This window comes from Chelonoidis abingdonii, chromosome 17, assembly GCF_003597395.2.
Source record: "Chelonoidis abingdonii isolate Lonesome George chromosome 17, CheloAbing_2.0, whole genome shotgun sequence".
NCBI lineage: Eukaryota > Metazoa > Chordata > Testudines > Testudinidae > Chelonoidis > Chelonoidis abingdonii.
The window spans coordinates 21,757,680-21,775,077 of NC_133785.1; the positions used below are offsets into that span (position 1 = coordinate 21,757,680).

The 17,398-nt window shown below is 41.8% G+C and overlaps 1 protein-coding gene across 3 annotated transcripts in view; it reads left to right on the forward strand.

The window, feature by feature from the left end:
• The window catches only part of FGD5 (FYVE, RhoGEF and PH domain containing 5), a 151,507-nt gene that overhangs the window by 85,401 nt on the left and 48,708 nt on the right, over positions 1–17,398 (forward strand). For all 3 annotated transcript variants that reach the window (XM_032784280.2, XM_032784283.2, XM_032784281.2), the window contains exons 6-7: positions 13,093–13,244; positions 15,330–15,486. In XM_032784280.2, coding sequence (XP_032640171.1) covers positions 13,093–13,244; positions 15,330–15,486 — 309 coding nt within the window. The remainder of the gene's footprint in view (positions 1–13,092; positions 13,245–15,329; positions 15,487–17,398) is intronic.

Here is a 17,398-nt window from a genome sequence, read left to right on the forward strand (position 1 = left end):
ATATCTCAGCAGAGATGGGAGATTCCACAACTTCCCTAGGCAATTTATTCCAGTGTTTAACTACCCAGACAGTTAGGAACTTTTTCCTAATTTCAACCCTAATCTCCCTGCTGCAGTTTAAGCCCATTGCTTCTGTTCCATCGTTAGAGGGCTAAGGTGAACAAGTTTTCTCGCTCTCCTCCTGATGACACCCTTTAGCTACCTGAAAACTGCTATCATGTCCCCTCTCAGTCTTCTGCTTTTCCAAACTAATAAACCCACTTCTTTCAGCCTTCCTCATAGGTCATTGTTCTCAAGACCTTTAATCGTTCTGTTGCTCTTCTCTGGACCCTCTCCATTTCTCCAACATCTTTCTTGAAATGCGGTGCCCAGAACTGGAACACAACTCCCCAGCTGAGGCCTAACCAGAGCAGAGTAAAGAGCGGAAGAATGACTTCTCGTGTCTCTTTAACACACCTGTTAATGCATCCCAGAATCACGTTTGCTTTTTTGCAACAGTATCAAACTGTTCACTCATATTTAGCCTTTGTGGTCCCACTATGACCCCTAGATCTCTTTCTGCCATACTCCTTCCTAGACAGTCTCTTCCCCATTCTGTACGTGTGAAACTGATTGTTCCTTCTAAGTGGAGCACTTTGCAATTTGTCTTATTGAACTTCATCCGGTTTACCTCAGACCATTTCCTCAATTTGTCCAGATCATTTTGAATTTTGACCCTGTCCTCCAAAGCAGTTGCAATCCCTCCAGTTTGGTATCATCCACAAACTTAATAAGCTACTTCTATGCCAACACTAAGTCGTGTGAAGAAGATATTGAAGAGGCCGTCCCAAAACAAGACCCCTGCGGAACCCCACTTCTTATACCTTTCCAGCAGGATTGGGAGCCATTAATAACTACTCTCTGAGTACGGTTATCCCAGCCAGTTATTGCACCCACCTTATAGTACCCATCTAAATTGTATTTGCCTAGTTTATCGATAAGAAATATCATCGCGAGACCGTATCAAATGCCTTAAAGTCTAGGTATACCACATCCACCGCTTCGCCCTTTATCAAGAACTCGTATCCTATCAAACGAAAGCTATCAGATTGGTTTGACCCAATTGTGTTCTTTAAAACAATCCATGCTGCTATTCCCTATCACCTTACCCACCGCAGAGTTTTGCAGATGATTTCTTAATTACTTGCTCCATTACCTTCCCTGGCACAGAAGTTAAACTAGACTTGGAAACTCAGTTTGCTACATTTCAAGTAAACAGCTTAGAGCATATAATATATTTGGACTCAGTGTTTCTGTGTTACTTCTCATTACTAGCCTTGGAGAAGCTATGGAGTCCACCCAAGTCTGGGTCCAGCTTGTGCAGACTTGGCATATTTTGCATCTATTAGTAGTACACTGCCCTTTGTGCAATCTGCACATTCTGTGCCAACTCTTTTGCTACAGGGAGAAATTCGTGTTAAGATGAGAGGGATGCCTTTAAACTAAGCCACATGTTAAAATAGAGGTGAGGCCAAACTGCAAAAGAAGACCAAACCATCTTGGATGCGATGAAACTGATATTGGATCTTAGAGCGTAGAAGTTCTGACCCATCTTTATAATAAGATCTGAAACCAGAATAGAAAAAGATATCCTTAAACTTGGGGAATTTAGGGTGTTGGTTTCAGTGCAGACCAATCTCTTGGGCTATTCATTCACTAACCCTTGACTTGAAACGTAAGTGATAAAATCAAGGGAATTACGCACTACACATTGGAGTGAAGAAATGGATTGAGGCTAATTATGGCTAAATTAAAAAAAATAATGAAAAATGCAAGAGAAGCAACCCTGGAATGGGCGAAGAAGCCAAATCAGATGCTGGAAGATAGCCCCTTTACCAGAGTTTGGGGTAATCTTGATGCAAGGTCCGGACTGCCTGATTGCCTCACCTGGTCTAAGTCCTGTAAAGAACATACCCCAGAGAACTGCATTACCTAGAGTAGGGCATAACATCTAACCCTCCAGATTATCATTGCACAAACTACCACGCATGCAACTGATACAGAATTTCTGAGTTAACACAATGTTTCCACCTCTTTCAGCTCAATAGCAGAGTGGGTGTATGGAAATTCATCATTTGGCATCAATCAACAATTAAAGTCTCTGCGAAAGGCCAAACAGATTCTGTTATGCTGAACAAATAGCTGCTGCTCGGACGAGGCTGCAAATGGAGGATAAATGCAGCTCTGCTGCATAGTCCTTAAAGAAAATTCCTCGCCCCCCTCACAAACCAGTCAGGGTGGTTTAGTTTTCAGTCTTCATTATATGGAGATGTGGATTTGTAAAGAAGACGAGACATTAAAAATAGCACTTTCAAAAAATAAGGTTTGTTGAGAGAGATGGTAATAAAACAAAAAATATAGTTTGTCCCAAGCCAGTTTTCCTCAGGCACCCTCAATGCCACTTTCGTGTGGATAAGGAGCGACTGCTTTTCTTCTTGGACATTGTGCACAGCAGGGTATTTGTACCAGCTTCAGTTATGCAATGTGGTACTTAAACCAACCTGGAGTACAAAGAGAAGTCAATATTTTGTATTATAGTGGCATCCTCAATACTAATGCAAATAGCAACATCTTTATTAATTATTTATTTGTATTACAATAGCATCTCAAAGCTCCAATCTGGGTCAAGAAACCCATTGGTCTCAGGACAGCACACACATGCAATAAAGAAGACAGTCCACCTCCAAAGAGCTACAATTTCAGCATATGCTGAGAGGCAATAATTGGATACAAATGAATGGCAGGGGGAGAAGAACACGGTCATAATGGACATGATCATGTTTAGTAATAAACAAGCAGCTGTCACAGTATATCAACTGCCTGGCTATTTTTGAGTGCCACTGTGCTGGTGTAGCCAGCAAGGGTACCAGTTGTGCACAGTGATGAATTTGCTTGTGATGTAGGCACTGTGCCACTAAGGATGTGAATGACACCACCAAACTCATTTCACAAGGATTCCATCCCTGCCTAACCTGAGGTGATTTGAACCAGTGACCAGAGGAGAAGAAATCCTCCCCCTCTCCAGTTTTCTGATGATTCATCCTTCTCATATGTGATTTCCAAGGAACCATTTCACCTTTCTCTTCACAAAGAGTGAGATAGTAACGAATAGAAACAATCAAATTAATTCTGAAAAAACAAACTTTCTGATATTTCTATGGACAAGTCCTCCAGAGTCTTGTGCTCTTTCCAGCAACTGTATATTTCTGGAAGATGAGGGGCATATTTCCAGCACAGAAATTAAGAGTAGGTTAGATAAATGTCTATCAGGGATGGTCTAGACAGTATTTGGTCCTGCCATGAGGGCAGGGGACTGGACTCGATGACCTCTCGAGGTCCCTTCCAGTCCTAGAGTCTATGAATCTATGAAAAATATGGCTTACCTTCAAAGTTTGCTGTGCTAATTGAGTTTAATTTCCAGAACTCCTCTGAGGTAGCAATATCTCACCAGTGTTCTTTCATGCACAAGAAAATAAGCAGCTCCCGATTTAATTCCTTGATACAAACAGAGCTGTGACTATACGTTATCAAATTCAGTGTGCAGTGCACTACATCTATTCAGTACTATTTAGATGGACATCATGTAAAGATCTAGACAGGCATGCTAGATAACATAGCATGCAATCTTCTCTCCACTCTCAGCACACTTCTATGTTGGGAGCAATGTTTACAGAAAAATAACATTTTTGGCCCTAACACCTTGATAGACCAATGATATCTTAATCACTGCTTAAATGGAAAAAGTTGGAAGAGATCACATGGTGAGTGAGTGGCTGAGGCATATTTTTGTTTCTGCTGTGGATTCCTTGGATACTGTTCAAAGTTTGGTTGGACCAATCAAGTGATTATTTTCCTAATGAAATGCTTTAGTGAATGGGGAAGCCTGGCTAAAGGAAGAGCTTGTTTGGCTGTTACACTGTCTGAAATGCTTGACAAAAGCCTAAAGACAAATTGTGTCAGAGAACAATACCCCATCCTCAATTTCATTAGGCTGAATTTATTTTCCTTATTTATTTATTCATTATTCTCTTCATCTGCAGTGGGAAAATAACTTTGCATGGGCTAGAGTAATTTTACAGTGGGAACCCTGAGCCAAAATGGCTGTCAGACCATTTTGTACATCTCTTAAAAGGAAAAAAAAATCACGCTTGGCATTGGGTCAAGTTCCTTGTAGCAAGCCCTATTGATACAGTATTCAAAACGTGCACACTACAGTTTGCCAATTCTTAAACTCATTTGCAGTGTTTTGGATTAATTTGTGTGTGTGTGTGCACGCTGAGGTCAGGGTCCCTGACCTAGATTGTACCTAGCAATAGCAAGATAAGAGACTAATTGTGTCTGCCGCGATAGTTAGAATTTCCTGCCATTCATCTGGCATTGTTTCTGCTGTGCTCAGTAATGAGAAATTTGGGATGATCACTGTTCAGTGTAGTGCGTAGGCCACTCACTCTGCCACCGTAGAGGTGCCACTTTTTAATTAGAGGTGCCACTTCCCCTTTCAAGACCAGGAGAGAGGTTGAAGGTGATAATGAGGAGGCCCCAAAGAGCAACACGCACGGCAAACATGGTTCACAAAATATTAAAAGGCAGCCCATGGCTGAAATCAAAGACCACAGGTCCCTCTAGCATATAATGCTGGGACAGTCAAAGAAGACTGGAGCATTACATCTTGGGACATGTAGTCTCTATGGGCCACTCCACCATATTAGAGGAGAGAGTGGCTTTAGAAGCATGCAAATTGTTATGTTCAATGAAGACTTTGATTGTACAAAGATTAGGACTCCCCTATAATTATACTCCCCACCATCCCTCATAGCTCCCCAATGGGCTGACACTACTGGCCTCCCAGTATTGGTATATATCATATAGATTATCAGTTTGTTTTTTTTAGATAATGAAAACTCTACATAGACACACAAGGTAATTTCCATTAATATGTAGGTCTTTACTGACTGAAAAGTGTAGAACTGGACAGGAGTTTTGCTGGGGTCAGGATAAACACTCTGTGTAGCCAGAACAGAATTACCCGAGTAGGAACATAGCCAGCACCTGAGGGTTAACTATTCTGATGGAAAGAGCCATGGAATCTGTAATGGCCACAGGTGGTCAGGACCTCATTTTCAAACCTTATCTGCCACATGCCACCCCTTGCAGAGTGTCCCTTAACATTGTGCTGGATATTGGTTCAAAGTAAAGAGGGGTTCCGACCTGAACACCAGATCTGAACACCCCAGATTGTTGGGGTGTTTGAAATCCAAACACCCTTCTGGCTCTGGATCAGAATTTTAACTAGAGCCAGTATTCACTTCAATGTTTACTCAGAGAGAAGAGTGCCACATACTGATATACCAGCACCACTTACTATGAACATTCATCTCACTGTCTATATCTACGCAGCAATTAAACACCTGCAGCTGGTCTGTGTCAACTGACTTGGGCTTGCAGGGCTTAGGCTATGGGGCTGTAAAATTGTAGTGTAGATGTTTGGGCTCAGGCTGGAGTCTAAGCTCTGGGACCCAGCAAGTGGGCAGGGTCCCAAAGCCCAGGCTCCAGCCTGAGCCCATCAGTCTACCCAGCAATTTTATAGCCCTGCAGTCCGAGCCCTGTGAGGCCATGTCAGCTGACACAGGCCAGTCCCAGGTGTTTAATTGCTGCATAGACATAGCTTTAGTCTCTCTGTGCTCCATGACTTTCGCAAGATCCCAGTTATACGAAGTGTACATTTCCAGTGGTGACCGAGGCTCAGAGATGCTGTTGGGTGCTTTCCCTAGGCAAATATATCATGAAAAGTAGCTGTGGGCACAAATGAAAAAGCAAAACATTTTCTTTGCTTTAATGATAGTTGTGATCATCTTTGTGCCTCCTTTTCCTCAACTTCCAAATCTGTACAACTTAGTTTTCTAGGGCTTCCAGCAGTCAGGTGGTCCAGAGACATTTGTACCGAACATTTCACCGGACACCGCCAATACCACACCGAGTAACCGAGACCGCCAACTAGGGAAATAACCCACTTCCTTCCCCAACAGACCAAGGGACGCACCCCACCCATGTACTTATCCGCTACACTGATACTGACTTGGACTCCTTTTTCATCCCATGGGTGGTGTACCCAAGCCCACTTATCCACTGACACTTTAAAAAAAATCTTGCACCCCAATCTGGGTCTATGCCAGTTATGCGATATGTATGTATCTTTTCATCCTTGCAAACGATATCTGTAACCCTCCATAACCCAAGCCTGACCCCAGATTACAGTACCTTCCCTCTCAACTTGTGTATATTTCATTTCAAACATTCACTTTAATAAAATTTTTAAATCTGAGCAATGCTGGGGAGAATAACACTAGAGCAGCTTTTACTGTGTAGTGTAGTACTGTGCGCTCACATATCAGAGTGCAAGATTGAATCCTTTTGGGGATCGGTTTCTATGAGCAGAGCCTGAAATGGATTGATTTTGGTTCATGCCTCTATTTTAGGAAATTTTGATCCATCAGGAAATTATATGGACTCAATGTTTGGTACCTTCTGTGTTTGGCTGGGTTGTTCAGATGATGAATTTGGAGACCTTCAGGTGCCATAATGGTTTGGAGTTGGACTGCACAAGCACTTTACCTTTGATTAATGGCTTCCCAGGAACTCAGCACTTCCAACAATGGCATAATTTTTTGGAAATGGATGTTTCTAGCTATTACTATTATATTTCAAGATTTGGTACTAATCATTGTAAAGCTGGCTATCTGGGCAATTGGAATTCAATAATTTCTCAGAGAGTTAATTATAATCACAAGTCTGGGCAATTAATGATTAATTAAATTTGCTGAGATTGAGTGGAAAGGAGGTGCTAGTTTTTTTTCATTCCTTTCTGGTATAAAATGGGCAGTTATTTGTTCTGTGTATGTTCATTTGGAATGGGTGGCAACTCTAACATTCTAATTAGTTACTTAAGCAGATTTGGGATATGCTTGCTACAGCTGCTAAGCTTCTCTTTTCTAAACCCTGAATTAAATTGCAATGACCAAGGAACTTCAAAATCATTAGTAGATTCATTTCAATTAGGAGAGGCACCTAGAAGGGGGATTGGTTGCTACAAAGAATGGGGAAAAAAAGAATATGAAAGTCTTCCATCTCTGTATGAACAGCTGGGGTCTTTAGTGTCTGAAATTGTAACCAGCTGGGCATGTTTAAATGAGGAAAACTTGGACCGATAATGAGATAACAATGATGGAAGGATCGGTGGTGGAGTAATGTAGATGTGGCACAGATTTGACAACTAGAACTGAACATTTTTTGAAATTTTGATGAAAAAATGCAATTATATTCTTTATGAAAATTTTCATGAGACTTGCATCTTGCTCAGGCCCAGCCACAGAGTTGGTCAAAACATTTCAAAATTCAAAAATATAGGTGGAAATGTTCATGATTTTTAGTCCTTTTTTACCAGCTGTAGTGACGCAGTGGTAAAAACACCTGCCCCCGTCTACACTACAGCTTCTATTGTTTATCCGCCAGTGGAGAATTACCAATCCAAATGTTCCCAGTGTAGATACAGCTTCTGAGCACTGTTTGGTGGTTTAAATTAAATGAGTACCATTCTAGTTCCCAGGGAACTAGGATGTTCACCACACCTGGCACTAATTGGCTGTTGCAAAAGAGAAGCCAAAGAATGAATGGACCATATTCACTCTTACCCATAGTCAGTTCTTCCGGGTAAGGTGGAGGATTACATTAGGCCATAGGACTGGAAAGGACCTCCTGGATCACTAAATTCAGTCCCCCGCTATCAGAGGCAACCCCATCATATAATTCTGTTCATAAGCTTATCAAGCTGCATCTTAAAACTAGTTAAGTTGTTTGCTCCCACTGCGCCTATTGGGAGACTGTTCCAGAACCTCACTCCTCAGAGGGTTAGAAACCTTCAGCTAATCTCCAGCCTAAATTTATTCGTGGCCACTTTATACCCATTTCATCTTGTGCCTGTGTTGTCCTTTTGCTCAGAATAGCCTTTTTCCCCAGCTCTGTCTCTGTCGGTGCTGTGCCTGCTCTGCATATAGAGAGAGCAATTCCGATCCTGGTACTGTTAATCTAGCACCTTTCACCAGCACTAAAATCATACCTACATAGCCCTCAGCTGGGGTAAATCCAGATACCACACTGAAGTCAATGGAGCTGCTGTGACTTATGTAAGCTGAAGGGCTGGCCATCACAGTTATTGGAGATGGGGCCAAAGTAAAATTTAGATCCACATTGGAACAGCCTCAGAATTTGTGGGTGTTTGTACCTGGAGGCTACGAGGTTTCATGGAGGTTTGTACTTCCACTGGAAAGGGAATGGAGAAAAAAAAAGATAATTTTTCAATCCCTAAAAGTTTGACATGTTGGGAGGCTACTAGATCGTGTCTACTACATCTAGTGGGAAAAGATTCTTAGCTTCTCCAAACTGATTTACTGATCCTTATTCAGGGCTGGATGGAAGAAGCAGTGCATCGTTGAATGAGATATATGACCGTAGCAGTTTCTTTTTATTGAGCCCTTGCTTCCTTTCTCAGCACATTCAACCACACTACATACAGTGCGGCAGGAGGCCAGGAAATTGTCTCTGAGTGGAAAAAACTTGCTGCCATTTCTATTAAATCACCCAGCAGAATCACCTTCCCATGGAGTGTTAAAACAGCTGTATTTTTTTTTGTCTGCTGAATGAGCTTATTTGGGCAGACAGTGTATGTTTTTAATATATCTTTTTTTTAAAAAGTGGAATGTTGTTTTTAATAATAACTTGCGGTTTGCACAGTAGCGTGTGAAGAAATACATTCACAGCATGGGTTCACCTGGACCATTAGGATATGGGCTCTGTCTGTCTCAAGCCAGATTGTTCAAACTAAAACAGAATTCAGCCTGTTTGAACCTGCTGGAATAGTGACTCCTGATACTCTTTGGTCTGTTGGCTAAAGCCCTGCATTAGGAGACCGCAGACTAGGGTTCTATTCTGAGCTCTACCATGACTTGTATAATACACGTCTCGATATTAATTGATAGGGGTTTAATTCTATCAATGGAGTTGTGCTTACTTGATCCTTGGTCTCCTCATGTGCAGTGTCAACAGAACCGTCACTGGAATACTTCATGATTTAAAAGGTTCTTCCTGCTTATTCTATATGTCACTGTCAGGATAGAGTGGAGCAGAGTCTTCGTATCAGGTACAAACATCCACCCTGAGCTAGATTTAGCAGCTAAATCCCAGTTTAAGTATATTTTTAAGAGCAAATTTGAAAACAAATAGTTCCCTGGGCACAGATATCCACATCACAAAAACCACCAACCCCCTTTGGCTCTGGTTGGCAACTGCACTCAGCAGAGAAACTAAGTGGACTGTGGAGGCTGAGCTCCCCTCTTGTCTCTAGAAGTGGTTGCAATGGTCAGATGAGAGGCACATTCAGGAGGCAGTGTGTGAGGAAGCTAGCTCTGCTGATACCTATTCTGTAGACAGGGTTTCAGTGACTGGGGCAACCAACCTGTTGTGTCATGATTCTGAGCCTCCCTTGGATCTCTCACATTGCAGTATTTCCTTGTGTGTTATATGCATGTTAAAATATATGAAATAGACCCCAACCCCACCTGGTAGGTGACAGCACATCATCAAGGCCTACGTAGACTCATACACACAGAGAGTAAAATATTTCTACAGATGAAAACAATGCTGGAATGGGAACAGGAGAGAAAGTGTAGATCATGAGAATCGTAATGAAAGAAACAGGCTATCCTGTGGTCAATTACATCTTTTTCCAGGATCTGCTTATGTGACTGACCAGGCTATGTCCTTCCTGGTGCTGTCTTCAGACTCATGCAAGGATGTTTACCTTTAGCGAGAGCTAATGGAGCTTCCCCTTGCTATATGGTCTCTCAGATAAGGACAGATCATCTTTTTTATGAAACAGGAAGTTTTATAATCTCCACATCTGCCACTGCTGCTCTGTAAGTAGTCATTGAGAGCTTTCAAACCCTCCAATTAATGGGCCTCGGTTTCAAGCTTGCTTTGCAATTAACTGTGCTCCCTCTTTCTCTTTCTTTCCCTTTCTCTCTCCTCCCACTCACTTCTGCAATAAAACCTCAGACACTTCCTGGTTTATTGGGATGCAAAGGAAGGATTGGAAAAAGTGCTGTATGACTTTTTAAGTGATTCCGTATGGCTCTCCAGAACCTGCTCTCATCACGAGCTGGAATGTGCTTCAGTTTTCCAAATGCTGATTTATTTTCGTAGACAAACTGGGATCCAGTTATTTGACCTATAAAGATCCCATTGGTGGAAAACAGGAAATCTGACCACAAGAGCCCTACCTGGTCCAGACTGAGGAACACCCAGCTGCCTGGCTCAGACTCATCTCCTAACATCTGTTTTAGGAGAATAAAAAGGAGAATTTGTATCCATTAACAGTTCTGCATGATGCTCTCCAGACATATTTATGGATTGGCTAATATCCTCTCTGTTTAGTCCAATAATGCTTTGTTGTTGTAGTGATACTGAAGAATTAGGCGCTGGAGTGTTATGTGTCACAGCAATACCTCTAGTTTTGTTCTTTAGAATTTTCTTAAACTAGGATTGCTACTCTCTAATAATCTGTGCAACTGTGTAGGAGACCTGACGTCTAACCCCCCAGCTGGCAAGACACAACAGTAGCACTAGTTTAGGGTAAAGATTCACCCCACTCAACAAGAAACTATTAACCTTTCTACTACAGAACATGATTTTGCTGCTATGCATTCTTATAAGGACACACTATTTCAATGGAATACCAGCATTTTAGTTCAGAAAGCTCATAACAGGGTAGATTATCAGCTCTGAAGCCATTAAAATGGCTTCTGAAGGGCGTTCCATACAGTTGACCTTGAGCAAAAGAGATAATACACTACATTTTTCCCTGATGTTCCTCGTTTCCACTGTATCTAGTGGATGCATTTAATCAAATACAACCATCTTTCATTTATATAGTACTTTGCATAACAATGTACTTCCAAAACTATATGTACACAAAATGGAATTACTTTCCCACCATGGAAAGGCAGTCACGTCTGATTTTGTGCACCACCCAGCAAAATACCCCCAGCCCCTCAGGAGAGGTAGTGTAGAATATTATGTTTGTGAGGCTTCAGGCTGAAAAAAAAATGGTGGCTTCAAAGTGATATTAAAATAAAGAAAAATTGGGAGAAGCATTAGAAATCTTTAACGGTCCCATGAGAAAATTAGTCATTTCATTAAAGCCTTGCCCCAGATGTATCCCTTGTGTAATTACATCATTCTATAGTTACAGTAGAGTGATTTTGGACTACTATATTTTCTTTGATTTCTCATACTTTGTTTAGCAGGGTTTCAGAAAATAATGATGTTTAGGTACTTTATCTGCAGTTTTGGTGATTTACCTCCTATTTTTAGTCTCATGTAAATTCTTTAGAAATGGACCCTCTGATTATGCCCAATGCATTGTGCTGATATATGTGCAGTTAGATTCTTTGGGAATGTGAAAGAGATGAATAGATATCAACAAATTTCTGAATTAAAGAAGAAAGCAAAGAACATTGGGAATTTGATTTGCAATACCAAGAAAGAGAGAAGAATTACTGTGTCCAAGACTTTTTCCAAGTTCTCCCTGAAAAACTCCCTAGTAAAGGGTTTTATTTTATTTTCTCATCCCGCTTAAAATCCTGCTACCCATTTGTTACATGTCCTGATGAGCTGCATGTAAATTGTATTCTTGTGAATGTAACATATGGAATTCCCCACCTTTCTTGAAAAATAAGAGCTCCCAATACAATATGTTTCTTTCACCTAATTCATTCTTTTATCTCTTTTCATGTCATGACGGTATTTCAGGAATATATGTATTTTCTATCATGACCTGTGTATTAACTAGACTAGAATATGATCAAGCACCCTGATGTCAGTGTTAATTGGGAAGAGTGAGATGCCATAATGATACTGTAGTAATAGGTACTATCATGATGCTGTAGTATTATATTTTCTTCATTTTCTAAACAGACTCTGACCTGGACATATTTTAAGGTCAATTTCCGTCTGAAAGTTCTAACTGATTTTGGGCCATATTTTGCAAGAATATAAGTTTGTTAGCACCATTGTTTTGACCATCTTCTAATCTGCACATCTACTGTAAAGTCCCCCTGCTGTTTCAGTTGGATGTGTGATTCTTCACTTCCAGTGCTAACCTATTGGATGATTTTGTAGTATGCTGTTAAACAGCTGTCACATACCACCCTAGTATGGCTGCTTTTGACTTCTGGAGAAGTTATTCCTATGTGCATATAGTATTTAAACTACATTGAAATTAAAGGTATTTTCCAAATATATTATCATTATTTATTATTATTTATTTTATTATTGAAAAGTAGGTCTCAGTTATACTGGATAGTTAAAGTGGATTTCATATAGGAAATGATTGGTTCTGTAGCTTAATTTATATCTCCACCATCCTTCCCTCAGTAAATTAGGAATTGGATTCAGTGTTGGCAATTCTTTCCATTTTTATGATAAGCCTTGCAATATTTGATCTTTTCCATAAAGCCCCAGCTGCTGGACTCATGGGGTTATACAAGATTTGCATTTTTTTTTCTTTTTCTTTTTTAAAAAGGAAGTTTCTAGCCTGACAAATTCTTGAAAATGTAACTCCACTGCAACCTAAAGGCTCAAAACCCAGAAAGCAAAAAGTACCCAAATTTATTTTTTTAAATAATCTGATGGGATTGGGGGGAAGTGGAGCTATCTTTTTTTTTTATTTTAAATGTTTTGGGTAATCAATATGTGGACTTTAACCTGAAATTCACAGTAACCATGAAACTAATGGATGAAAGAAAATGCATCCTATGTTCTCCTTCCTCTTTTGCCCATGATATGCTAGTATTTATGGTGTATCTTGTAATTCCCATAAAGTTTTCTGACTGTTTGTAAATGAATTTTGGAATTTAAAGGAAAAATAGTAATGGTTTAAGTGCCATAAAGAACCTCTGATCTGTTGCCTTAGCTGCTGTGTAACAGGTGATGTATTCACAGGATTTCCATGAAGCAGTCTTGAAAGTGCTGGGGGATGAGGATGAAAATGAGAAGGAGGAGGTGAAGCTCAAGCAGGGCTTGAGTGAGATCCCTGAAATCTACAGACTACACCAGGAGATACTGGGAGAGCTGGAGGAAAGAGTCCTCAATTGGTAAGTGACAACTTAATGGCCTCATCTCATCCTCAATCTATTCCTTTATTCCAAGAACCACTGGCAACAGGGTTAAGATTCCAACAGAAGAAAGAAAAGATTCTAAACACCTTTAACAGGGTTTGTGTATAGGTTGAGGGAGGTAAATTTACAGGGACACCGTAAGGTTGGGAGACTGCATTTTCTTGTCTATGCCATGTTTCTGTATTGTTATTTTACCTCCCCCCCCCAAAAAAGTCTCAGTGCTCCTGCACTACCCTACAATGATAAACCATTGTATACAGCCCCATAAATCAGTGTGCGTGCCGCCCATCTCATGTGAACTGTCATTTGCTCTGTGTTTGTACAGTGCCTAGCCCACTGGGGCCCCAATCTGGTTGAGTCCCTTAGGTGATTGTCACAAAGCAGTCTAATGTGTGTGAACCATGAGTCATAGACTCAAATACTAGGAAGGGGGAACAGGCAGGAAAAAACCCTCAGAGGCATTAAGAAATATAGGAAAATGTCTTTTTTCTTTCTTTTTTTTTTTTTTTTAATTTTACATCTCTTAGAAACTGAAATAAGTTAGAACAATTCCCGTGGCAACTTCCTATTATAGCTCTCAGTCAAAGGAAACCCACTCAGAGTTTGAACAAGCCTTTGCTGGGCCGAGTTTCAGGCTAAACACTGTCTTTCAGGGCTGCTGAGGGTCTCTGCCTAAACCAGACTGTCCTAGCTGGACTAAATCTTACCAGGATAAAGCACGTCTCTGTCTTGCCTAGACAAAGGCTATCAGTGCTAGAGCAAATCTTTTAAGCTGGATAGGCCCCTGTCTGAGCCACGCTTCCAAACTAAAATGTATCAACTAGCTGGGACAAGCTTCTGGCTAAGTCGGGCTAGCTTCAGTCCCAAACTGACTAAATCTATGAAATCCACGGAAGGCATCTATCTAAGCCAAACTCTCATGCTAATCTGACTCTTTCAGAAGCTGGGGCAAGCTTTATAGCTCCCTAACTCCACCCCCACTGAACTCCAGCCAATCAGCAGTCACTTTCAGTGACAGACCACTCTATCCCAGGGCTTCCACAAAATAGATTATCCATAAATAATAGTGACAAGCCTGTATGCACAGTGCAGGCAGCACTCCTGAACAATTCTACAATAACAAATCAGAGTGCACAACAGAGGAAAAGTTAAGGGGATATCATATGTGGGTTTCCATCTTCCAAGGGAATTCTTGTAAACAACAGTGAGGTTGAAAACAATTCTGTAAATGGTTATGCTAAGTATGCTATTAAGAAATGTGGGTTCCCGCTCCCTCTAGCTGCTGTAGATGTTCCAGGGACCTAAAATAAATGTGCAGTGAAAATCTGAAAATGTGCACTGTCTTTAAACTTTGAATACTAAACAGGCCCTTGAATCTCCAGTACCCCTCCCCACATCTGGCAGTGCGTCCTCTGTTATTCCCAGGGCTGCTGGCCAGTCCCTCTGCTGTATTCTCAATCATCCTGAAATTAACGAGGCCGCTGTTTAAAACCACAGTCTCTGTTACCCTGATGTCTCCTTGGCCACTGCTCATTAGCAGCCCTGTACCCTCCGTTACTGCCATTTTTGGCTTGCTCTCTCTCCTGTAGATAATTCACCTTCGGTAAATAATTACATTGTGTGCCCAGATGAGGAACTGTAACATGGGTAAGAAGAGGGAGCTCTGAGTGAAGGGGATCTGAGGATGGAGTTATTCTCCCACTAACACCAGCACTCAGAGCAAAGGTTCTTGTTCTCAGCCTGTTGGATTTGGAAAGCTTGCTTGGAGAAATGTGAGCTATGGGAGCCCATTCTGCCCAGCATGTACATATATAGCTGTGGTAGGTAGGGTTACAGAAAGGGGACTGGCCCCAGACAAGGCCCATTCTTCCACAGCCCATTCCATTGCCCAGCACTTCGGTGCAGTGTTGTCCATTTCTTGACAGTTAAACCCATGCCTTAACTGAGATCTCCTAATGGCATTAGCAGGTATGGGGCTGATGAATAGAATTTGTGTAACCAGAATGAAGCAGGGCATTTTTTGTTACTTATTGGCTTGTTCTTCTCCTTCTGTGGCTTTAGGGAGGAACACCAGAAAGTGGCCGATGTTTTTCTCTCAAGAGAATCAAGGTTCAATCACCACACAGCATATATTATGCAGTTGGATAGGAATTTGGCTTTGCTAGATGAAACCTGCCTTAAATCTTCCCAGCTGGCCACTGTCATCCGGGAGTTTGAGGTGAGGCCCCTCTCACTTCTCTACTTGCCTTAATTTATGGTTGCACTACATTGCTTTCTCAAAGATATTCCTGTCTGCAACTTCACTAGCCTTCAGACAGTGTGTGGAGGAAGAATCTTAATGATCACTTGCAGAACACGCTCTGGAGAGATACATGGAGTGAAGTGTGTGTGTGTGTGTGTGTGTGGATATGCACGTGTATATGTGCATGGATATGTGAGTACGTTTGCTCATCTGTGTGTTGGGGAAATCCATCTCAGCCCTCTTTTTCTCTCCCTTTTCATTAATTGGCATATTTAAAGCCCTTTGAAGCTGTATAAATGTTATAATATATAATTGTATAATAAGATGTACATTATTATCATCATCATCCCTTCTGTTCTCTGCCCCTCCAGCTCTCTTCTCCTCCTCCTCTTTAAAACTGCATTTCATTACATTTTTAAAAGCCTCTTACTGCTCCTTCTGCTGCTACCCCTACTTATCTGTCTGTCCTGCTGTCCTATGAAGCCAGCATGCCTCCATAATAACCAATAGGATGTGCCATGGCAGAGAAGCAATAATAGGAAAAAAGGCATGCAAAAAATCCACTGACAAAACCAGAGAAATGTGGGAGTCAGAACTACTAGGCTCTCTTTCCATCCCTGCCACCAACTCACTGTGTGGTCTTCGGTGAATCAAGTAACCTCTCTGACCTTGTCCTGGTGGGCAAAAAGTGTTTTTCAATTATGTTTAGCTCAGCTGGCTTCACACAATTAACATACTGTGATGATAATCATGGCATAAGAACTTATACAGAACAGATTGAAAAGACCACCAAGACGCAGGCTAGTGCCTCTGAAGCCATAATGGCTGGCCACAGTTTAGACTAGCTACAACATAGCCAGCTGATGTGTTAGCCTGTGTCTTGATTTGGCTTTTCAATCAAGTTAAGCTAACCTGACCAAGTTAATACAATTGAAAAGGATGCCCTTTTTTGCCCATCAATATAAGGCCTCACTCTCTCATTTCCGCCATCTGTAAAAAAGGGAATAAACAACATTTAGGTGATAGGGAGGCTGTGAGGATAAATAGGCTTTGATATTTTAAAGGTTATTTAGAATGTCAGTTCCGTGAGGTATGGATCATGTCTTCCTCTGCAGCATGTCTGACATTTGAAAGTCAACATTTGCCAACAGATACCTTATGGTTACTGATGTAATTTCCTGTTCTAAGCAGAGGGGAGGGCTGGAATCTCACACTCCACTGGGCAGAAACTTGGCAAATGCAGGCTTTTTATTGACAACCACTGTGCTCCTTATCATGCTCAGCCAACCTACCCTGCACCTTCTTGTCTTCCTGATACAAACTGAGGGCCAAATCCTGCTTACAAAGAAGCCAATGGGACTGCTCCTATGAGTAAGATAAGCAGGATTTGAACAGAAGGCTCCTCCAGAAAAAGGAGTAACATTCAGACCCTTCGTATCTCATTCTTAGAAATGGGAGCACCTACGATTTATTACCCTTCTAGCTCATCAACTCAGAGCTTAGGGCCCCATGTTGATTCTGCTGCAGGCTTGGCTCCCCTTGACTTTAATGCTTGGGGTTGAGTGTGCTACACATCCAGGGGCGGCTCTAGGTATTTTGCCGCCCCAACCACGGCAGGCAGGCTGCCTTCAGTGGCTTGCCTGCAGGAGGTCCCCGGTCCCACGGATTCAGTGGCAGCCTGCGGGAGGTCTGCCGTAGCCACGGGACCAGCAGACCCTCTGCAGGCATGCCACCAAATGCAACCTGCCTGCCGCCCTCGTGGCGACCGGCAGAGCGCCCCCAGTGGCTTGGCGTGCTGGTGCCTGGAGCCACCCCTGCACATATCACCCAGGAGTTGGTCAGCACTTTGCAGGATTGGGCCCTTAATCCTCTTCATGTTGTCTAGGGC